Here is a 24,463-nt window from a genome sequence, read left to right as displayed (position 1 = left end):
TTAACTCTGCAGGGTAGTATCTAAGGAGTCTTAGAATAAATATCATTCCTATAGGCAAATGATGGGGAGAGGGTATATTTCAAAAAGAGGGAATAATGTATACCAAACCACAGAAATGCTAAGGGGATGCTACAGAACTATGAGCAGCTTGGTTTTTGTGGCATGAAAAAACATAAAGCAGATAACAGCAACAGTGGGCAAAGGTCAGATATTAATGAGGTTGGCCTTGTGCTACAAGTTCTGGGTTTTAAGAGTTTTAATAAAAATTGTAGCAATATCATGCCTTTTAAGGAGATTTTCTGTGCAAAATAATTCTCTCCCACATTTTGGATAAGCCACAGGTCAATTTTTGTCACCCTCTCATATATTTTTTTAAAGATTTTATTAATTAATTAATTAATTAATTAATTATTTTTAAGTAATCTCTACCCCCAATGTGGGGCTCAAACTCATGAGCTGGAGATCAAGAATCGCATGTTACACCAACTGAGCCAGAAGATGCCCTTCTTATGTCCTATCTACATGACTTAAAATTCTGATCTGATGGGATCAGACTATTGAGTGTTATCCTTGTTGTTTTATGGCCAACATCTCTAGGGGGGTTTTCAATATAAACCAATAAATGTTTAAAAGAAATTTATAAAGAGGACGGAAGGGAGGGAGAAAGAGAAAATGAAAAATTCAAACCTGGATTTGAGAGATAGATAAAGAAGTCGGTTGCCTGCCCTGTATCCAAATCCTGATAGCTATCTCATGTGGGCCTACACCTGTCCCAAAGTAACTTGTGGCAGTGATGCTGGCTCCACCGAGGAGGCACACCAGGCCCCAAACCAGTGCATGCAGATGGCATCAACAGCTTATCCAAAATCCCCAATAACTTACTCATTGTGACCAGCAGGAACAAAAGTTCAGACTCCTGATAACCCAGTCAGACAAATCAGGGATTGCAGCAGAAAACAGTCTGGTCATTGAAAGCCTATGATTTAAAACAGTGAAATCTATAGCCACTTGCCCTGCCATGAGATACACAAGCGCTTAAAATGTTCAGGGTTTTCAGTGGCCTTGACCCTTCAAAAAGCATTACTTTCTTCTGAACTCAAAGCATTGTTTTCCATCCTCCCTTCACTGGCCTGTGGGAATTAGCTGGGTAATGCTAAAAACATAGGGAATGCTACAAAATTTAGTTAAATCTGGTGAAAGGTTAAATGTTCCCTTCCTCAACTGTGGAAGCGGAGGGATCAGAGGGTCTCAAATTTAGGAGGTCCCTTTTCCGGCTGCGTTGCTTTGTGAGCTTGTGGTTTTGTAATTACTTTAGCAGCAGTTCTGAGCTACAGAATTTTTAACCAAGCGTAACTCTGTTTCCTCTGCCAAGGGCACCTGAATAAACGGAAGCAAGCGGATCCTTGAAATGTTGTCAAATTTGGTAGATGTCACATTTTCCCCTTGGAGTTCCTTCCTGTGATCCTCACTTTAAACAAAGGCTCTTGACTAGCCTGAAGTGAGGACCAGCTCACTCTGATTCTCTCTTATTCTCTATCCTCAAGCCAGTAGGACTGTTTGACAAGTGTATTTGTTCCTGTCTGTGTAACCTGTATTCCTTTGGGGTGGACCGCTGGGCAGTCCTGGGAAATTGTTTACATTAATCGCAATGCAGAAAAACATATAGATCTGTTCGTTTCCTTGCTCTTTAAAATATTCATCCTCTGCATGCTTGGATCCAGAGAACTGCAACATCCCTCCCCAACCCACTCCTCCTCCCCTCTCCTCCTCCTCCCTTCTCCTCCCCTCCTCCTCCCTTCTCCTCCCCTCCTCCTCCCTTCTCCTTCCCTCCCCCTTCCCCCTCCCCTCCCCCTTCCCCCTCCCCTCCCCTGCCCCCTCCTCTCCCATCTCCCTTCCCCTCCTCTCCTCTCCCCTTTCCCCTCCCTTCTTCCTCCTCCCCCCTCCTTCCCCCTCCCCTGCACTCTATCATCCCTCCCCAACAACCTCTCCTCTCCTCCCTGTCCCCCTCCCCCTTCCTCTCCCTCTCCCCTCTCACCCTCTCCCTCCCCATCCTCCTCCCCCTCCCCATCCTCCTCCTCCTCCCCATCCTCCTCCCCCTCCCCTCTCCTCCTCCCTTTCCCCTCTCCTCCCATTCCCCCTTCCCTCCCCCCTCCCCCGCTCCCCTCCCCTTCCTTTCCCCCTCATCTCCCATCCCCCTTCCCCCCTCCTTCCCTCCCCTTCCCCCTCCTCTCCCATTCCCCTTCCCCCTCTCCTCGTCCTCTCTCCTTCCCCTCCCCTCCCCTCCTCTCCTCTCCCCCTCCCTTCCCCTCCTCTCCACTGCATCATACCTCCCCTCCACGCATCATCCCTCCCCAACCCCCTCCTCTCCACTCGCCTCTCCCTCTCCTCCCCTCCCCATCCCCTTCCATACTACACTGTAGTCTCCGAATTGACCACTAGATGGCAGCAAGATAGTCTTTGGCGGAGGTCCATTAGCCTATGCGGAGACTTAACTGCCCTAAAACAGCAAGATGCAAACTCTAGAAAACATAGGGCAGTTTTTAAGACGTGGAAGGTGAGCAAGAGACTGGAGGCCACTTGTGTTGTTCCCTGATGATTTCAAACTCAGTCAAATACACACCTGTCTGGAATGGTTTTGATGAGTCTGTGGCAAACCCAGATAAACTGGTTTGCTTCCCAACTGATAAGCCAAGTTAATGGAATTTTTGCATCTGCTTGTCTGTACCTTTAACTTTTTAACTTATGTTAATTTTAAATTAGGTATAGTTTCCATTTAAATCATAGCTTTTATTCCCTGAATTTTGAATTATTTTTGTGAAAAATTTTCACTTAGACTTTATTGGACAAATGCCAACAGTTTTAATTTGAAGGAAATCTTTCTACTTAGCTATTGAAATAATTAGAGTTTTTAGAATTCTATCATGTTTTTTCCTGAATATTTTGCCGTGTATACCTCAATTTGGGGGAGGTACTGCAAAATATCCAGGATTCTAGCCAATGGGCACAAAAGCAACAAAATTAACCATAAAGTTGTTAAAGAACACACACTAGGACCTTACATTTTTTTCTGAAACCCTAATAATTTCAATTTTACTGCGTTCATAGGGATCTTAGTAAATCATGAGATTTGATTACTTGAGTCAAAAACTCTATAAAAAAGATAAAACTGTCTGGCTCTCTTTTTAAATATCAATGTTAGGGTTAGTAGTAGAGGGACTATATTCCTTTTAACAGTTTCTAGGAGGCTCTAGAAGCCTTTCTGGAGCTGATCAAGATCGGGACTATGTACGTAAGTGACAAGATATGTCACAGAAGGAAAAGTGTTTAGAAACAAACAAGGGGAGAAAAACTCGATTTGGGGCAGCCCCGGTGGCGCAGCGGTTTAGCGCTGCCTGCAGCCCAGGGCGTGATCCTGGAGACCCTGGATTGAGTCCCACGTCAGGCTCCCTGCAAGGTATCTGCTTCTCCCTCTGCCTGTGTCTCTGCACCTCTCTAAATAAATAAATACATACATACATACATACATACATAATCTTTAAAAAAAGAAATGCTTCCCTATAGAAAGAAAGAAAGAAAGAAAGAAAGAAAGAAAGAAAAGAAAAACTTGATTTGATGCTAAGACAGTACCCCAGAGAAGAGATTTTTTTTCTTGGCCCCAGGCTGGCTGTCACAGAATGTCTGACAAATTCATCTCTACTTACTGGAATTTACTGCCCTGGCCTCGACCTTCTCTCCCCACCATAGGGAAACCGTAGGTCTCTCCAGAGCCAGCAAGATTTTGCTATTTTGTTCACTTTGAGTTTGGAGCTACTGTAAATGATCTGCGAACAACCCAATTTGGAACATTCTGTCCTTTCATGACCTTTGAGGTGAAATGTCAGATAATTACTTCTTTCCACCAATCAGAGCTCCATGCCATGAATGGCTTCTTTAAGGATGCCTGAGCTGATGGAGCTAGGTTTATGTTTATTTTTTAATTTGTGTCAGTCCAGTTGCTGAGGAGATGTGGTCAACACTAAAGACCTTGTTTGGAGCTGGTGCGGGGGAATCCAAGTGTTTCTCAGGCATGCAGCCTTAGTCCCCTTGTATGCCTGCTGCTAACCACTGGCTTTCATAGTCTCCATGGGCTGAACTGAGACTTGCAAATGTGTGCAGCAAAGGTAGCCTTCATGATTGATAGGCTGTAGGGCTGGAATTCTGGAGGAAGGAAATCAGACAGGGCAGCCAAATTTGGGGTGAGCGTTAGCCCCAGAAGCCTGGGTGCCAGACAAAGGCAGGCCCCTTGCAGAAGCCAGCTCTGCCCTGTATGCTTGGCCGCAGCTGCATTTAACAGCCCTTTGAAGTAAATGGGGGTCATGGTATGAACACCATGATGTTTATTCTAAGAGCCTCCTCTCTGATTTCCTCAGCAAACCACCCTTGCCCTTGAACTCCAGGCCTATGGCTAGAGAAAATAATCAGGTTTTTGAACTTACAAGTGAACTTGGAGACCTCAGTATGAGGAGACCTCTAACCCACTCTGAGGGAAGACATAACCCAGACTTTCCTTGAAGGGACCAAAGCCAAATCCCAAGTCATGGTTCCTGGTGCCTAATGGGGGAATCAGAATCTGGGCATCAACACCTTCCTTGATGCTCTGCAGAAGTTACTTAAGGAGCCCACTTTCTGAGCCACACAAGAAAATTAGCCTGGTCCACAAACTCAGACCCTCAGAGGAAGGGGACTCCGTCTAAAAGAAATAAGGTTGTGGGCAAGATAGTCTTAATGTTAAAAGGGAATAATAACTGCACTAATGAGGCATTTATTCAAACTAAGAAGCAGACAACCTTGGCTTTATGAAATTCCCTAATTTGGAAAGGAAAATTAGGGGTTGGGGACCCTGAGAAGAGCCCTTGAGAAACCCAAGGAAGCTTTGTTTTGTTACTTTGTATGATCTTTGTCAGTGATGCCCCAACACTAAGAGAATATTTCTATACTTGTTCCTAAGAATGCAGCTTAGTAGTTCCCTATATACTTCAAGGACCCTCACCTGATTCTTCCTCAGTCCCTAAAGGCCTTTGCTCTTCATTAGATCATCAGTATTTACCAGGCCCCTGCTAGGTACCCACCACTGTGGCTTTTAGAGGAGGGTATAACTCTCAAAGTAGTCTCACTCTCTTTGGAGAAATAAGAGCAATAGCCTCAAAGCATTTTGAGACTGATGCAATTCACTCTGTAATTTAGTACTGTTAACAGTTGAGTATATTAGAGATTCTCCCTTCCTCCCCCCAAAAAGGAGCAACTTGTGAACTAAGGAAAGCACCACAGGTGAAATGGAAGTGAAGAAAGTCATCTCTGAGCTTCCCTGTCCCCTCACTGCCAAGCCAGCTCGCTAGTTGGAAAAGTATTATAGTATGGTGCTAAGGGTGGGGACTCTAGACCCAGACTCTTTGGGTCCAAATCCTAGTTATCCAATCATGTTTTGGTTGGATAATTTTCTGACCCTTTCAGTGACTCAGTAATCAACTATATAAGGGAGATAAAAATAATACCTACATCAGACTGATTGGGAAGGTTAAATAAGTTAATCCGTGGAAAGTCCTTTAAATGGAGCCTCAAGTGGCCAAGGAATATCAGCTGTCGTGTTAGCGCAAGCCCTATAATGTTTTCAGAGCCATGCCATCAGTCATGAAGTCTGGTATTCTTTTCTTTAAAATGCCTCTCATTTCCCTCCTAACATTACCACCCCAATAAGGATGGAGGAAGAGCTGGGCTGAAAACCTTTGGTTTGCTGTCCCGGTGTACCAGGGTGTAGTTGGCTAACCTTAAAACACTACCCTCTGCCAAATAAGGGGGTTGGGATAGAGACACTCCAAGGAGTTTTTGTATTTTGGTCCCCTCCTCCCAGCCCATGCTCCCAGCTCTAAGAATCTTCGATTTGACAATCTATTAATGATAACCGCCAATCTCATTTGATATTCACTTTGTACCAGACACTTTTCTAGACATATTTAATTTTCATGATGACCCTGAAGTTAGTATTAGTATTATTTCACTTTTCAGAGAAGAAAAGTAAAGCACAGAGAGGTTTAGTAACTTGCTGGTGGTCACATATCGGTTAAGTGGGAGAGCCAGGATTTAACTCAAGCAGTCTGATTCCAGAGCTTGTCCTGCAACTCTTCCCTTTATGGGGATAACCTTGCCTTTGAAACACTAGCTTCCCCCTCTACTCCCAATTGACTCCTCTATTTTGTTGATAAGATGCAATCCTCATTCCCAATTTTAGCACATGTCCCTGCCTCTCCCCTCCCCTGCATCTGTCCCAATCCATCCATCCTTCAAGGCCAGATCACCTGCTTAGAAGAGCCCTTTCCCAGCTCTGGTCCACATGAGCCCCTATCATACTGTCACCTGTGTCCTTCCCACTGTCTTCCACTTGGCTTCCCCAGGATTTCCAGGAGGCATCAACTCTCAACAAACCAAGAAAACCCTTGCTGCTGCTGCTCTTGGAGCAGCACTGAGCATAGAACTGTGAAGAACAGCCTGGGAAATGACTGCCTCTTTCTCTTAGAGGCTCCCCCCTCTCCCATTGCCCAGAGTGAACTTTCCAAATACTGTGTGGCCTGTGCCTTAAGTCAGGCCATCATCATGCATGTACTCTTCAAACAGTGAAAACTCACCCAACTGCTTGTATGAGGATCACTAAACCAAAGAATAGGTAGAAACTTCATTTTAATGTAAATGAATAATGGCTGCCAGGGACTAGCCTTTCCATCCCCCTTCTCTTCTTAGACTCCCACATCTAGAACAGAGCCTGGAGCAAGTCCTCCCACAAACTTGCTGGAAAAATGAAAGCAGGGACAAAGGCCCCCCAGGGGTACGGAGAAAAAAGAAAAAAAGAAAGGATAGGGAAGGGGAGGGGAGAGGAGAGGATGGGAGGGAAGAAGAGGCAGAAGGGGAGGTAATGGAGGGGAAGGGAATGGGAAGGGAAGCAGAGGGAGGAAGGAAATACTTAAGACTGGAGAGGAGAAAAAGATTTAAAAGGGGAATTCAAAATGAAAGAGGGAAAGAAGGAATCAGAATAGAAGAAAAGGAAGAAAAAAAAGAAATGAAGAGTGTGAAACGAAGGACAAGAGAGAGAAAGGAAGTCAGGGAATAAGGATCCATGAAAGAGGAGATTTAGAATGAAGGACACATTGAAGGAAGCAGGAGGGACAGAATGGAGCTACCAGGTCCCCCCAGGAGGCAGGTAGGTGCATCACATCAGCAACTGCCAGTGAGACAGGCCATTCACTTTACTGAAGACGATGACCTAAGAATGTTTAAGAAGCTTGTGAACAACCATGCCACCTATTCCCCAAGAGAGATGGGAAAGGGAAGGGTGGGCACAGTCCCAGGCTTGGAGTTGGGGACAGGTGTAGCTAATGAAGGGGTTTAGGAAGAGATGGGCTTGCCCGAAGCAGGGCTCCTCCCAGTTCACCTTTACGCAGGGATAATCAGAAAAGACACCTCAGTGGTATTCTAAATTGTCTCCTCATCCTTGAAGAGAGAAGGTGGCTGATGCTTTACAGACTCGCTGCTAATGCAGAAGTATTATTAGCCCATTAGCTTTTCTGCAAAGCATCCTGAAGGTCCCAAGCCAGAGCCAGAACCAGCGGGCCAGTGGAGGGTCTGGTCAGCAGATAGATGGCTGAGCACCTCCCATGCACCCCTCCCCATCATGGCATTGGGTTACTGGAACATCTTTAGGCTTTCAGCGGGCTTACCTGGGACCTTATATTGGGCCTCGGGAGTCAGGCATGCAAGTGAAGAATCATTCCTGCCACTGAAGACCAGCAGACTGCAGCGGGTCAGCACTCCAAATAGTGCTGCACAAAAATTCCAATAGTTCTCTACTGTCCAAGTTGTAACCAGAGTTTATTTGATCCTACACTCTGGTTTAATTTCCCACCTCTCCCTTCTGCCACTCTCTACCCCACCACTCCTCTGTATCTGTTTTCATTCTTCAAGACAATTCTGCTTCCTCACTGAAGCCTTCCCTGTCTGCTCCAGCTAGCAATACCCCTCTCTTTCCTCTGCAGTCTTATACCCCTGTTGCATATAGTGGTCTGCATATCCTGTTACTTTTCCCCCCATTGCTTTTCTTTGGCACAATCTAATGTTATATGCTCAAGGGCAAGAACCACATCCTATATTCTTGGATACTCCTAAATACTAAGCCAGTGCTTGTGCCTGCTAAGTAGTCAACAAATGTTTGGGAAATCATTTCTCCTTTATACATATGGTTTTGCCTTGCAGACCTCAACTCCAAATTCTCAGCATTCCACTTTTGCATGCCTTGTAGGTTTTTGAAGGAGAGACTAAGAAGAGATAGAAAAAAATAAACAGTTTGGTGATGCCCCTTGAAAATCAGATCACATGTGAGAATCAAATGTCTTGTGCCATGGTGGATGGGGAGCAGATTAGATGTGACTCTCACCACCAACACTAAGACTTATTTGCCTTCTTTTTTTTGTTTCCTCTTTTATTAAAGGAGCTTGTGGATTATTTACGAGTTCACTCACATAGTGCTGTTTATGCCACATCCATGAGCCCCCCAGTAGCTGAGCAAATCATCAGATCAATGAAACTTATCATGGGACTGGATGGTACCACAGAAGGTAAGAGGTTCTGTAGGCGGGACAACTCTCATAGATTCTCAGACTTCTGTCTTCCTTCTGCCTCATCAATCTGCCCCCTTCTCAGATACATACCTTTGTCTTAACCCAATTTGTAAATTCGTACAAACCCACTTTATACATGATATATAATCATACATAGTACAAAAATGTACTAAAACTGCTGCCAACACACACACACAAAGGAAATATTTTTTTTAAAGCAAAGAAAACTTTCTAAGTCACTTCTCAATGTGATCAGCAAATCTGGATAACTTTCTGTGATCAGTTGTGTTAAAACAAAGCAAACAGTTATATGTGTTTGCCTGTGCTTGGTTGGGGCCGTCACTTGTATTTCCCTGGGAAAAAGTGGGAGTTGGGGAGGGATATACCATTTACTGCCTATTTGAGGATACATGTATAAAAACACACAATAACTTTCCAGACATCTTTTTTACATTGGGTCTCCACAGCCAAAGTGTGCTCCTTTGCTTAACCCAAATGAGCTTAATCTTTTTGAAAAATTGTTTCAGCAAAGCCTTTTGGAGCTTGCCTTCTATCTTTAAGATATAGCTTATAGGGCTTCTACTACATGTCACAGTGGGGATACAGTGATGAATAAGGCAGTTCTTGCTGCCAGGCAATCTTGAGTGCATTTAAGTAGCAAATTATCCTGGCCCCAAAACTGGTCACTGGGCTATAGAATCCCCATGCTGCATCCCACCTCTCAGCTGGTGGGAAGCCCTCCATTGTTTAGTGCCACCTTCCAAGCCTTGCTACTTCAGTAGAAGCCTGGGGAGGTCCATTTCCTGATTTTATTAAAGCAGCAGAATACTTTACTCACATACAAATTTTACCCAGAAGTCTACTATATAAAGCAGATTAGAACAGGGCTGAGCTGGTTGAAGTAGTGTATACACCTCCCTCCATACTGACAGCCCTGGAGGCCCTTTTCCTGAGCCCAAGCGCTCCCCAGGACACTGGTTTGAAAACCCCTGAGACAGACCTTTCGTTTTCACTAATGCAGAAAAAATGGCCTGCAGAGTGATTTTGTTCCTGCACGTAAAATGCAGTGATTGATAGTCCTCCAAAGTCTCTTCCAACCTTGTCTTTAGGGTTTTATGATTCTGTCTCTTGTTGAATAGGCTGTGTGAGAAGGAAATAAAAATCCAATCTAGGGAGGCCACGTGGTGCAATGGTTAAGGGCAGAAACTGAAAGCATCTGCCTGGATTGGACTCCTGGGATCCTGTTTACTAGCTCTGTGGCCATAGGCAAGTGATTTAACATGTCTGTTCAACTCTGGGCAAGTTACTTCTTGGTGCTTCAGTTCCTCCAGCTATAAAAAAGAGGAAAATAATATTGATGAGTTCATGCTTTTGTGGGAGTTAGGTAAATTAAGATATATAAAATACTTAAAATTATGTCTGAAAACAAGTCTTTGGTAAATGTCATGTAATTGCTTGCTACTGTTATTTGCTACTATTATTGAGGTATTTAGTTCTCAAGTGAGAAGTATTTGGACCCCATCTCTGGGATGCTGTAGGAAAGATTCTTATGATAGAAGTGAAGTAAGACTAGATGTACCCCAAGGCCTTGGATTAGTCAGGAGAAGCAAAGTTATGCCACCATAACAAATAGGCCTTGAAAATCTCTGTGGCTTAACAGAACCAAGGTTTATTTCTTGCTCACATCAAGTCTAATACAAATCAGATAACTCTCTGCACAGCTATCCTCCATAGGAGCAGTGATTCAGGCTACTTCTAGCTGAGGCTAAGGCATCTCCTCACATGGCCTTCATGGTCACCATGGCAGAGAACAGGAGAACATCAACCTGCAAGTGACATTACCACCTTGTTTATAGTCCTTTGGCCGAAACTAGGTATATGACCACATCCAAATTTGTGGGAGAAGGAGTTGGTAAATTAAAGGATATGGATATAGATAAGCAGATATCTTTCAACCTTTTAAAGTGAAGCTAAAAATAGAGCCATATCTGTCATGCCAACGTGAACTGTCTGGTTGTATGAAAAAACTGGTCTGGAACCACTGCTTCTCACAAAGCTATGTTGATGATCTTCCTGAACTTCATTCGTTCATTTTTTTTTAAGGTTTTATTTATTTATTTATTTATTTACTTACTTATTTATTTGAGAGCACAAGTGGGTAAAGGGGCAGAGGGAGAGAGAAAAGCAGACTTCCTGCTGAGCAGGGAACCCAACAGGGGACTCAGCCCCAAGACCCTGGGATCATGACCTGAGCCAAAGGCAGACACTTAACTGACTGAGCCCCCAGGTACTCTGAACCTCATGCATTTCTTAATGAACAATAGCCAGAATTATTCTTTGGGCCATATTTTAAAGATGAATAACTAAGAAAGTTAGCCTATGTCTCAATAAGGATCACTAATTTTTTAAACCCTTTAGTGTATATGCTATCAGTAGTTGATTTACATGTATCCAACCTGACAGTCATTCCCTTCCCTCCTCTGGATTTACCACTTCATCACAGACAGAAATCACTCCATTTATCTGATTACAGTTGAAGATCAGCAGAAAAATCACATTGAAAAATATGATCATTTGCTCTTTGATAGTCATCTATCATCAATTTTTCTTCCTCTGAGGTGGGAAGTATTTTTCTTGATTCTCTCTCTTTGCCTTATAATTAAAGAATTAAATAATTCTTATGATTTTTTTTTTGCCTCCCGGTTAAAGTTTCTCCCTTTACTTCTCTTGCCATCTTAGTAAGGAAGAAAGAAAGAAAGAAAGAAAGAAAGAAAGAAAGAAAGAAAGAACAGAGAAGGCAATGTGTGAAGTCTGTTTTCTTAGAGCCAAGATGGGAGAACCCAGGGGGAAAGATAGGACAATTTCTTTTCAAAGGGGTGAACAAAGGAAAGTAGTAGAAAAGAAAATTGACAGAATCATCAGCCAAGTTTCAGATGGTTCTGTCTGACACATCTTTTGAAGAATTCAAAGGCACCAGTGAATGTTCGTGCTGGCCTCATTTACGACAATGCCTGCTTTAAATAAAATGAATAGGACAGGTTGAGAATATTGCATTAACTCTCCCCTTTCTCCTGAGATACACGGGGACTCTCGGGGGTAAAGTTGCCTGGAGCTCAAAGGGATACACTCTGTCATGCCAGCACAGCCTTATAGGATCTGAGAAAGAGAGCACGGCTCCAAGCCTTCATCTTTGGCCCACTCCACTGCAACTGTGATTGGAGCCTTTTAAGGCTTTGTTTCGGGCTAAGTATGGGGAGCAGTTGGCCAGATCTGTCCCTTGATGAATATCTTTGCTTTAATCTGCAATGCAAAGCCATAGGCTTCAAAGAAAGGCAAGCTACAGGAATAAGGTCAGTGTTCCTTTGAAGCCGAGGTTCAAAGATGAAATAGCAGTCTCAGTGAAATGACAATGTTTATGCACCAACAGCCACCTTCACTCTGCAGCCAGGCTGCTCAGTGGAGTTCATGTGCACAGGCTGAGGACTGCAGGCCGTGCACACATTCCATGTGCACCGAGGCCCTTTTCATCTCCTGGCCTGTCACGTGGTGCAGCACAGTGAGCCCAAGGTGGAGATTTGGTTTCTCCACCCTGATGATTGTTGGGTGGTCCATAAGCCAAATCAATGCTGTGAGCCCCTTAAGGGCAAGAAGTGTGTCTTGCATTCATCTGGTGTTCCTCTGAGTGTCAAACCCACCGCTCAGCTTAATAAATACATCATGATCCGACTAGCATCTTGCTGGCCTCCTCGATTTCAGGACAGTGTTTATGCTAAACAAGATCGAGGGGATGTTTATCTCATAGGACTGGAAACCAGCAATGCGTTCCACAGCCATGTGGTAGCTGAAGGGATCACTCGGTATTTCGGACTCTCTGTAACTGAACTCACTTCTGAGGAAGTCCAGGAAGATTGCAGCTCAGTGGTTTTCGTCACCCACACATGGCACAGGCAGCCACAGGAGGCTGAGCCCCAAACCATAACAACCCCCTAAGGAAAGCGACAGTTATCTTATTATTACGTATTTTAAGTCTTTGATATGCATTTTTCAATTAATCAGTCAGTATTCCTTGTCAACGGCCGATCTTGGTCCTCCTTCCCCACTCTCCCTTTCTTCTCTTGGGGAGAAAATAGAGCATGTGTCTCATGGAGGACTAAAGGTGTGCGCTCTGCAGCCGGACTGTGGACTGCGTGGGCCCCAGGCCCCAGCCACCCTCGCCCTCGCTCCGTGAGTGACAGGCTGCTGACCCTCGCTTAGCCTCAGTCCCTTACTCTTAACGGGGGTTGTACATAGGAGTAAGTGATGTGATACAGGGGATGGACTTAGCAGGACACTTGATAAATAGGAAATACTCACTAAAAGCCAACAGTCGCTATTATTTACTACTTGCCGACCTCCAGATTTTCAAGTTCTTGCTCGTCCTAGAATTCTGCCTCTCTATCAGACCTCCCTCTACCCCATCAGCAAATCCCACAGTATGCCCAGAATCTGCTCCCTTCTTGCCAGCCCCACCTCTACCTCTGTCAGCTGCCCTCTGGATTCCTGGAGTAGCCTCCTGAATATCCTCTCCACTTCTGCTCTTGCCTGTTGTGGGACTTGTTTTCTACACAGAAATCAAAGTCAGCTTTTTTAAAAGTGTAACTCAGAATACCTCTCGTGCAGAACTTTTCACTGCTTCCCATCTTAACGAGTGTCAAGTTCAGACCATGGCCTTCAAGGCTTCTCATAATGTGGTCTTCCATTTTCCCACCGCCTTTCCCTCGCCTCGGTCCACCCCAAGCAGCTGGCATCCTTGCTTTTCCCAGAACGCAGGGAATGACTCCTGCAGGGGGATTTGTCTTTGCCAGCCTCTCCAGACCTGTGTTTCTGACCCGTAGCTGTGCAGCCCACTCCCTCGTGTTCCTAGCATCTCTGCCTACCATCAGCCTCTTAGAGGAGTGACTCTATCTATCCTGAACACACTTCCTCCTTGTCCCCCTAATTCTCCTTATCTTGCTCTCCTCTTCATGCCATTTATGCACACCTGACAAATTACATATGTATCACCTGTTTTTCCCCCCCTCCCTAGGATGTAAACTCCAGGTGAGCAAGCACGTTGTCTGTTTTATTCATTACCCTGAGAACAGTGCTGGGCAATTACAGGTTCTCAACCAATGCATGTGAAAGACATGCTTAGCTCAGCAATTGAATGAGCCTTGTCTCCTTCACATCTCTGTGCTTGGATTCTCTCCCTTGCCACCTTCCACAGGCACTCCCTCCTTTATTCACTTGCTCACTTCCTTTGTCCTAAAAAGCTTTCCCTTACCCCTTCTTCCTCTTCACAAGCCAGCAGGCTGCATCTCTTCCATGGCTGCAAATCTCTCTGAAACAGGGGCCTTTCCTGCCTGCTTCTCCCTCCTCCTCCACACTCAGTGCTCAGCAATTTGAGCTTGTCCTCAGCCTATTTCCATAGACTCTGCTCCCTCCAACATCCCTGCTGCCCACCTACTCCATTAGCCCTCCTCTGGCCAGATTTGACTGACACCACTACCTCCTCTTCTCTTCTTCGAAGTCTTCTCTTTGTTGTGGAGTTGCTCTTCTCTTCTGGTTCTTTTAAAAAATTTTTCTGTCTCTTCTCCCTCCTCCTTTCTGTTAGGTATGTCCCCCTGTCTGCATTTGCCAGAATCCCACCCACGGTTCTCTTTATGTTTCCCTCCGCACAAGCATACCACACACACGCACACACACACAAACACACACACACACACACACACACTTTATTCTTTCCCTTATGTAGAGACGTGATTCTCAGATTTGAGCCTGTATCAGAATCACCTGGGGGGTGGTGGTAAGAACAGATTGCTGCCAGCTTCTAGCTCAGAAATGCTTGTTGCACATCTCATAAGCTCCCAGGTGATGCTGCTACTGCTGCCCCAGGAACCAGAATTTGAGAATCACAGCTGTATGACGGCCTGTAGTCTGTTTCTCCCTCCCATCCGGTTGTCCCATCACTCCATGAGACATGAAGTGATGATTGGGAACATGTGGGCAACTTTTTCAGACATCGGTGCCATTATAATTAGCATATGAATGTAAGTGCAAAACTAGACATAGACATAGGGCAAGAATCCCAAGAAAGAGGCCGAGCTCCATGAGCAAACTCAATGTTCAGATGGCCAATATTCAGTTTTCAGAGATTCTGTTTGATTCTTTTGAGGGAAAGATGGCCCAGGAAAGATATGTTATCAGCATCTATATTATGCACAACTGGGACTTAGCATGTTTTCTTTTAATTCAACTGGGAAAATATGTTTGGAGGCCTACTATGTGTCATGCTTACCACTAATGATGTGAACGGGATGGTTTCTATTCATAAGAAATCCACAGTGCACTGATGCCTGATAGCCAAGAGCTCTCCCCTCACCAAGCACCTGTGCTCACAATAGCCTCTCCCTTAAACCTATGCTTCCATATAACTTTTTGAAGTACATAAAGTCATTAAGAGTTCATGATCACAATACTGATTATATTATTTGATTTGACAGCAGACATCTGACAGAGAGACTGTCATTTCTCTAATAATTCCTGTTATGTCTCCTGGGATGGAACTGATATAATAATTACTCCAATTCTTTAGTACATCTTCAATAGGTGAAATCCATTTGGTGACAAAGGAGATCCCCAATGGGCAACTGCTAAGTTTAAATTAAATTATGAAGGAAGTGTTTTAATAAGTTAAAATAAGCTACAACCAAATCTTTCATATTCATAACTTGGAAAGAATGGCTTTTCCTATAATTGTGTGGGGTCTGCTTGAACTCGCACTGTAATTATCAGCTTCCTATTGGATACTCATTTTCCTGCTGTGGTTACAATTTTGATGACATGGTATTGAAATGACATTGGCATTTCTAAAAAGATGGTCTGCTCAACCTGATACATCTATTGAAAATCAGATACTAAGATTTTGTAATAGTTTCCATTTCACATCAGGATAAAATAGCAATTATATATCTTATCAAACACTTGTCTCCTTGCCAACCTGCAATCTGCATACCCATTTATCTGACTATCTAAATTTAATCTGGACATGTAACATTTTTAATTTTTTGTGTAACATCAATTTTTTTAGATATGAAACTTAACCAGAGACAGGAATAGTTTGGGAACAATTGTAGCTACAATTAACAGGTCAGTACTTACATTTGAAACACCCCATTAGCTAACTCCTTTCTTATTTCACCAAAATGGCTTTAGAAATAATCATAATATCTGAGATCTAACCATCCTTCTCCCTGCTGTTACTTCAGTGCTAGCCTGTTGGAATGATCACCAACTTTTTGAATCACAAAAACCTGTTTTTTGGTATTGTACACATGGAAATATTTAATGTTTATACCTGGTGGCCAGGAGTATCCCTAGAAATGAGAACAGTAGTGAGAATTTACTTCGAAGAGAAAATAAATACAGAATTCCAATTTCTAATGTGTAATATCCAGTTTCAGTAGCCTACACCATCACCATTGCTAATAAAATATCCTATGCTTATACAATAAAGTTAAGAAAAATGAAATTCTCTATTTTTCTTCAAAGTCACACTTGTCCCCCTTTTCCCTTTTGCAGGGAGTTTCTGAGTAGCAAGGGGGATGTGTCTGGATATTGTGTTGGTAGAGGAAAAACTAAAGGTAAAATTAAGACAAAATGATGAATTGTGTTCTTCCTGGAAATAAGGCAGTTCACTACATGAGACCCTCAAAACTATGGGAATCTGACAGGATGGAATAACAATAGGATGGTTTATCTTATTAATTTAATGTTTTCTGAAAGTACTGTGCAGAGATTATTGCTACAAAAGGACGACACAAACAACCACAATATTACTAGTATCCTTCCTCAGTCATCTTAGATACAATAGATCAAACTTAGATATTATCCAGATAATTGCCTCAATTCTCTACTTTCAATATGAAGAAAATGCTTAACAAGCCTAACAGAGCCTGGAAAGCTTGGTTTGGGTGAACTTGAGCAATAAGGCTAAGGAAGGATGGAAAAACTGAGTCTGCAAATGAAAGCTAAGTACTTCTAGCCATTGTGCCAGTACAAGGAATTCTTCCTCAAGCTGGCTTCCTTTGCCCATTGGCAAATCAAAACTATGATGGGCCCAGGATCTGAGAAGGAAGGATTAAATAGACATGCTCCCCAACAGAGGGCTTCCTCACACTAAATCTTTCTGAGATTTTATTTCCTTCCTGACTTGGGAAGTACTCTAAACATTCCATCTGTGAAGAAATCATTACCTGGGCCCCAGAATGCTGCACATCCCCTGCTGCCTTTGGCAGGGTTGGGGAATGAAGGCTCTTAGCTAATGAGATTTCTCTCCTTTTTCCCTCTGAGTAACAGCCTCTGGGCTGGGGAGGCTCTCCATTCCTGAAATGAGGAGGTGGTGTCTTTTAAATCTACATTTGGTTATGTCACGGTGTCTTTATTTTATGATGACATTGACTATTCTGAATTAAAACTGAGTATTCTGTCTCATTGTTGCAAAATCCTTGGTTCTATTCTATCAGAGGGGCCAAAGATGACCAGTTTCTATGCAAAAAAAAAAAAAAAAAAAAGGAACTAATGGAAAAGGGGCATATATTGGTTTTTTTGGGTGGGGGGCATATATTGTTAATTGAACAAGTTTAGCTCATGTTTAAAATCACTGGATAAGTCAAAAATTGTCACCAATAAAATTTTTTTTAGCCTCACAAACAAAGAATCTATCTTCAAAATGAAATGAAATGATCAAGACTTTCTCTAGTTCCCCAGAGGCTTGCCACTTTTCCTCATTTTGATCCCTTGACCACCACATAAGACTTTTCCTTGCTCCTGACCCCAGACACGAATGCCCTTGTGGTTTCTGCCACTCAGGCTCATCTCTCAGAACAGAACTCAGAACCAAACTCAGGGCCCAGGTGAAATTTGGACTCAGAACATCTTGGAATGGAAGTTCATGCAGAATGACCCTTCTAATTCCTGCCACCAACCCTAACCATCGTAAAATATCACCATCTTCTTTGTGGGTTATTCTCTAACTCCCCTGTTCTGCACCATTTTTCTTCATAGCACTTATCACAACCTGGAATTATACACTTACTTCCTTGGTTATTGTCTGTCTCCCTCAGAAGAATACAAATGCTGTGAGGACAGGGACACTGTCCCCAACCTCAAGCAATATATGTTGATGGAATGAATGACCCAATTCAGTGTAAGCTTTGGCCATATCCCATCAACTACTCACCAGACACATTGGTACCTCCCTTATGTATGCTCATATCGCCTCCATCTGGAAGGCCTTCATCTCTCCCCCCTCCCCCCACCTACTAATACTTATTCTTTTTTTTTAAGACTTTATTTATTTATTTATTTATTTATTTATTTATTTATTTATGAGAGAGAGAGTGAGCACAGCAGGGGAAGGGGCAGAAGGAGAGGGGAGAAAATCCCAAGCAGACTCTCCGCTGAGCACAGACCACCCGCTCAACCCTCACCCTAGGACCCTGAGATCATGACCTGAGCCAAAGACAGATGCTTAACCGTCTGAGCAACCCGGGTGGCACACACTTACACCCATTCTTTATCTCCTAACCCCTATTTAGCCTTCTAAGCCCTATCTCAGTGACTGGATTCAGAAAATATTCCTTCCCTCCTCCATCTCCTGCAATTTTTCTCTCCTATGTTAGCCACATGCTCCCAAGCCAGCCTTCCAAATAGTTAGCGTTAGGTTAATTAATTGTGTGTTAAGCATCAAATATGTAAATGAATGAATACTCAATGACTAGATGTGGGGCTAAGCAGATTTCTTGGGCAAGGCTTAGAACCTAATCACCACTGATAGACGATTTTGACGTTTCTTTAGAGTTTACCTATAGAATTATTTTGGTTCAAATACAGGAGTTAGAGTCACTTCCTTGATAGATACATGTATGGGCCAAAATTTAGCATTCCTTTTCTATTCTTCTGATAAAAAATGAATGGTTTTATATTATCACATATACTAAGGCTTTGTCTAGACACCATCTAATACAGAGGTGAATAAACTGGGTAATTCAAGCCAATGCTACACAAATAGCAGGAACAAAAATGGAGTTTTTCCTTTAATTATCCAAGTAGTTAGCTGAATCCCTTACTTAACGATTCCTGTGGAGACATCCAAAGCTCAAAAGTGCCTGTGACTTTTTTATACACAGTAATCAGTAAGGACTGGCCACCAGCTAATCCTCTATGTCCGAGGCAAAGTACATATCTCAAGTAGAGGAGAGTAGGTTGATTCTTAGGCATCCAAAATGACATTTTCCACTGAATATGCTGGAGGGGCCTCCCTCTCTCCCCTCCTCCATCTTAATGATGATTTGCACTTAGGATTTTTTTCAATCAAGAAATTTCATGTTTTCATGACATTATTTGGTGACTAGTAATGAGAGGTTGAGAAACTAAAATTCTCCAACAAAAATTACAGTTTCCCTTTATACCATTTAGCCAATGAAAGTAGAAAGGCATTAGGATTTTAAACCCTTGAAAGTTTTCAAGGTATGCACAGTCTTATAAGGCTAGTATTAGTTAAGGTAATTAGTTGTTGTAGCAGACAAACCCCAATATATTAGTCGCTTAACACAATAGAAATTTATTTTTTGGTCGTATAAAGTCCAAAATGAGTGTTCCTGTTGCACAGGTAGTTCTCGTCCAGGAATCTAGCTTTCTTCCATCTTATAGCTTCTCCAATTTCAACATTTGGCTTCTAAGCTTGCCACCGAAAGGGTAAGGAGCATAGGGGATGGTGTATGTGGTGTTTTCATGGGCCATAACTGGAAAGGCACATTTCATTTCTGCCCACATTCTATTGGCCATAACTCAGCCACATGACCTTGCCTGACCACAAAGCAGCCAGGGAAATGAAGTAACCGTCTGCCTAGAAGGAAATGGATTCAGTGAATAGCTAGCTAGCCAGTCTTTGCCACAGTATGTAACCTCAGTCCAGGACATTCTTTCCCAAACTTTTGATGGATGTATACTGTAGGAAGACATTGTATATTTTAGACAGTTTCCCAATCTTTCCCTATTGACTTAGTAAATAAACTCTTGACCTGGAATGGAATAAAAGAAGCTAAGAAATAAGGAAAAACAAAATCCAAAGGACCGAAGATGAATTTCTCTTCCTTCTATAGGGACTCTCGGGGCTCCTAGTCTGGGTTTTACTACAACCATTTCTGCTTTTTTTGCACAGAACCTAGTCCCAGGCCATGGCAGGTATTCAGATCATTATCATTATTATGTGGCTAAATTCTCCAATAGTGTGTGCACTTTTTGGAGGCAGAAAATGGACCCTGGGCATAATGCTTCCCCAGAAGAAATTTAATGGCATGAAATTGGGACAGCTCTGGAAGTCAGGCCAGGACAGGGAAGACTGAATATTTTGGAAATAGTAATAACATACTCTCAGACAGTAGGATTTTTTTTTTTTTTTTGGAAAGGGGAATGTAATGGGACAGAATATAAAACATTACAATTTAAAACATGCAGTTGATAAACATGCACATTTAGGCTAGTTATCTGAAATGGAGGACGTCATTTTGAATCACCCAATCCTCTTACTCAGCCACCCTTGGGTTCTTTGAGGACCATGGACTTAAAGGGGGTTAAGAGACTTGAACAAGAATTGAACCTCTGCTGCTCATCACACCACCACCCAGGAGTTGGCTAGTCAAGGTGACTCATCACTCTGTACCAGACCAAGAAATAAAACTAGAGAGTTCATGTCAAGATTACTTCGTATGAAGATACAATCCTGCCCAATACCACTTGAAACATTTCATCTACGTTGAGAATTAATATTTGTTTCTGTTATGTCTACATGGGCAAGTTCACTCCAGATTATTCATGCTATCCCATATGTGAGATTTGCAAAAGAGATTTTTCAAAGGTTTTTTTTATTCAGTTATTGAGAGGAAGAGTGGGTTGAAATGGCAAGATCTTTCAAGGAACTTCATTAACTTATGAACCTCGATCATTTTCCTTTTGTTTTGTTTTGTTTTGTTTTGTTTTGTTTTGTTTTTCACCCTCTGGAAAGCAAACCTAAGGATAAAAGAAAAAAAACAATGAGGCTTAAAATATAATGCATTTGAACTGGAAAAGACAAGCATGCCTTATCTTTAAATCATTTTGTATGGATTATTTCATTCATCCTGGTCATTTGTGAACTTTTATCATGAGATTGGCAGGTGAGGTGTTGACCCTGCTTCTAACCCGATGTGGACTTAGAGAAAGTGGCACCAGCACCTTCCAGCTGTGACCTTGGACCTTTGCTCTGGGTCCTGGAACAGGGCACACATATTTTTACACTTGAGTTTGATAGGTTTAAAAATGGGAGTGACTAACTGGGAAGATTTAGCACTTGGGCGGGAGGAGTCCACTGGGTGACAGCAATTTGCTCTCCAGTCGAATTCTCTCACTTTCTTACTGTTTATATTTGACATGAGATACATTTGCAAACTTCCCTCATAAGCTGTTGCTTTTCTTCCGTGCTGTGTGGGAGCTGCAAACTACCCTAATCCATCCACATCGCCAGGTTTATCTGGGGCTGCCCTGGCTAATTTACTCTTCGCCAGGAATTCTGTTTCCTCCTCCAAGGGAGGAAGGGGCAGAGAAAACCAAAAGAACTCTGGCTGGGGCCAAGAAACTCCAATAACTAGACCTGCGATTTTAAAACGTTTCATGTTTCTTAGCACCTACCTGGGCCGAGAGTGGATACCAGGCTGGCTTCCTACAGTTTCTTGTCCTCCCTCAGACACAGTCCCTTGGAAATCCCTCAGTGAATGGGAGCAGAGGCCACAGAGAACCAACCCTACCTGGACGGGCCCTCCGAGGACCCAGGCAGTGTTGAGGGAGGAGTTAGTGGCTATTTCCTGAAGATATGTGCTTCATTACCCGCAGGGGACCAGACAGAGGCAGAGAAAGAAGCTCAGGGCTTTCTGTGTTTTCTAAAGGTTTCAGGCCACTGGCATTTCAGCAACAGCTAATACAAAACAGATGGCCGGGTGCTACGCTCCGCTGGCTTTCAACCGAGGGGCTGCCTCCGTCATGATTAATCACCTGTGCTGGGGGTTGGACAGTCCTACCTGGCCTTTTTTATATGTGTGGACCTCAGGTGGGGGTGAGCAAGCCAAGTGACAGGCATTGCCTCTCTGCCTTGTTGCTGCTTCTGTGCACAGAGGACAGCTTGGGTGTATCCCATAAACACAGAATCAGCCGGCAAACTGAACTCCAACGAGCAGGGGAAGCTTGTCTGGTTGTACAGAACTGGCTTGCCACATCTTCCATCCCTTCATTGACTTCACCTTGAGAGTTAGGCAAGGGTAGAAGTTTAGGGCAGCTCTGTAAATTCTGCACTGCTTTGAGGCCTTACAAAATTTCCCTAGCAAGAGTGTAAAGAGGATCTGTTTGTCTTTTAGATGGCATTGGGGCAAAAGGTTAGTGTGGTCACTTCCTTCCACCCGCCCTACAAACAACATATCCTTTTACACCATGAGTCCTACGGAAGCTTCCTCTTCGCTTTTGTCTCTTCTATGTGGACAGACTCTGAGATGGGGGAGTCTGTGATGGAGCACATGTGGAATTCCATATTGGCTCAGTAGAACAGGAGAAAGGGAAGAACATGATTCCAGCTGTAGCATCTCAGAGGGGGAAGGGGAGCTGCTGTTACATGCTGATCTTTGTTTTTCCCATAAGTGGTTCATTTGCAGCAAAGCAGCAAAACCCCCAAAGGCAGTGGGTGCCATGCCCCAGCCCCACTCTTGTCTGGACAAGTTGTGGAGAAAACCAGCTACCCTACCAGCCACAGCTGGGGAGGATTAAGCAGGTGGATTTGTGCCTGGAGAAGCCCAGCGTGTGCTCTGGGCTAGAGAGAATGAATGTATTAGTTTTCTATTTCTGCATAACAAATTACCACAAATTTAGCAGCTTAAAACAACATCATTTATTATCTCACGGTCTCCTTGGGTCAGGAGTCTGGTTCTCTGCTCCAGGCTCTCACAAGAACGACTCAAGGTGTCCGTGGCTGGCCTCTTTTCTGAAGCTCAGGCTCCTCTCCTAAGCTCATGTGTTTGTGGCACAATCCAGCTTGGGGGTTTCAAGAATGAGGCCCCCATTTCCTTGCCAGCTGTCAGCTGGTCCCTCCCTGCTCCTAGAAGCTGCTTGAACTCCTTACCACACAGCCCCTCCACCTGAAAGCCAGCAAAGGAGAATCTCCTTCACATCAAATCCCCCTCTCTCTTCTTGAATCTCTCTTCAAGGAGAGTCCAGTCCCTTCTAAGGGCTCACCCGATCAGGTCTTAAGGACTGGTTAATGTCCCTAAAATGTATTTTTCTCTTTTATAATAGGAGGTCTTTATCTAGTTAGATTTCCAGTGATCATATGCTTCAACTTGAAAACTAGAAATGAAAATTATTCCTGTGAACATTAATTCTGGTGGAAAAGAAGCCATTGGAGGACATGTCCCAGGCACCAAAAAAATCCAAACAACAAACAAGAAACTGAGGAGGGCACAGGACCAGACAGATTGGGTGCAAGTGCCACAGGTTACTTCTGCTGAGCTCAAGGGTGCAGTGCTATAGGGCAAATCTCGGACAGTTTGGGCTTTGGTTCAAATTAATAGATTTCAACATTTTGAACTGTAGAATTTTTTTCAAATGAAATGTATATGGAAGTCCATTTAATAAGATTTATATAGTTTTGCAACTTTATAATACTCATCATATAGAGCCTATTGTGTGCCAGACTATTCTAAGTGCTTAATATTTAATCTGCATAGTGGAGTGTAATGCATATTAATATTATTACATTGTCATTATTCCCATTTTATAGATGAAGAGCCTGAGTTACAGAAAGATTAAATGCCTTGCTCAAGAAGGTAGAGCTGATTTTAGACCCAGGAAATTGAGCTCACAGTCCTTGAATATTTGGCCTTGATGCTATTGTTGTAGTGGGTCCAGGTTGAGGGGCAGCTGACCTGCTAAGCCTTCCCTCACTGTCTCCCCACACCCCCTATATAAGGCTTCTCCAGCGCATCCCCAGCAGACACTTTGAAAGCCAGAGGTTGGAATCATGTAGATAGCTGCCTCAGTAGGACTTCCAGATGGCCACTTTCACTAATTACATCGTTTCTCAGAGACTTTTCGGGAACCCCATTAACCCAGTTTGCTCAGCCCAGGACCTGTCCTTTGCCACCTCCTTTGTCTTCCTGCCATAGGTCAGAACAGTTGCTGACACGCACATCCTCACCCACTTCAAACATTTGCTGCCAGTCTGGCTTCCTACTTGTCTTACCACCTCCAGTTTTTCCTTCATCCTAATCTACATTCTATATGCCGTGAGCTTTCTCTTCCTAAATCCCCTCAGAACATGGTATGTCCGACTCATGTTGCTGCCATGGCTCCCTATTAACCACCAAAAGCTTCCAAATCCTAGGGTGCTATTCACAGCTGTCAATGGTCTGACTCCACGGATCTTTCTCATGACTGTGATGCAAACGTTGTGGCAAGTGAGTTAGCCATTTCCCAGGTGCCCCCTCACCTCCAAACTTAGATGCATATATTAACTTATCACCTCTAGCTCTTTGCTCCAAAATCTCAGAGCATTTCTTCATGGAGCATTCCATTTTCTACCTTCCATTACAGTCACATGAATTTTTTGAGTCTGTGAGTTCCTTGAAAATAGTAGATACACTCACCGTTTAATCCTCCACTGAACACTGAACCCAACAGCCACTAAATATCATCCTCCCCCAAAGTCCTAGGAAATAGATGGG

At 43.4% G+C, this 24,463-nt stretch overlaps 1 protein-coding gene and 1 long non-coding RNA gene across 3 annotated transcripts in view; one reads left to right on the top strand and one right to left on the bottom strand.

Annotated features, from left to right (window-relative positions):
• The window catches only part of SPTLC3 (serine palmitoyltransferase long chain base subunit 3), a 149,335-nt gene that overhangs the window by 102,833 nt on the left and 22,039 nt on the right, over nt 1-24,463 (top strand). For both annotated transcript variants that reach the window (XM_077872196.1, XM_077872195.1), the window contains one exon: nt 8,513-8,639. In XM_077872196.1, coding sequence (XP_077728322.1) covers nt 8,513-8,639 — 127 coding nt within the window. The remainder of the gene's footprint in view (nt 1-8,512; nt 8,640-24,463) is intronic.
• The window catches only part of LOC144297925 (uncharacterized), a 42,884-nt gene continuing 38,976 nt past the window's right edge, over nt 20,556-24,463 (bottom strand). The window contains exon 5 of the long non-coding RNA XR_013364865.1: nt 20,556-20,732. This is a non-coding gene — a long non-coding RNA (uncharacterized LOC144297925). The remainder of the gene's footprint in view (nt 20,733-24,463) is intronic.

The sequence above is a fragment of the Canis aureus genome, chromosome 26, assembly GCF_053574225.1.
Source record: "Canis aureus isolate CA01 chromosome 26, VMU_Caureus_v.1.0, whole genome shotgun sequence".
NCBI classification, from domain to species: domain Eukaryota; kingdom Metazoa; phylum Chordata; class Mammalia; order Carnivora; family Canidae; genus Canis; species Canis aureus.
Note: the sequence above shows the minus strand (reverse complement) of the source record. Positions and strands in the feature narration are given on the sequence as shown.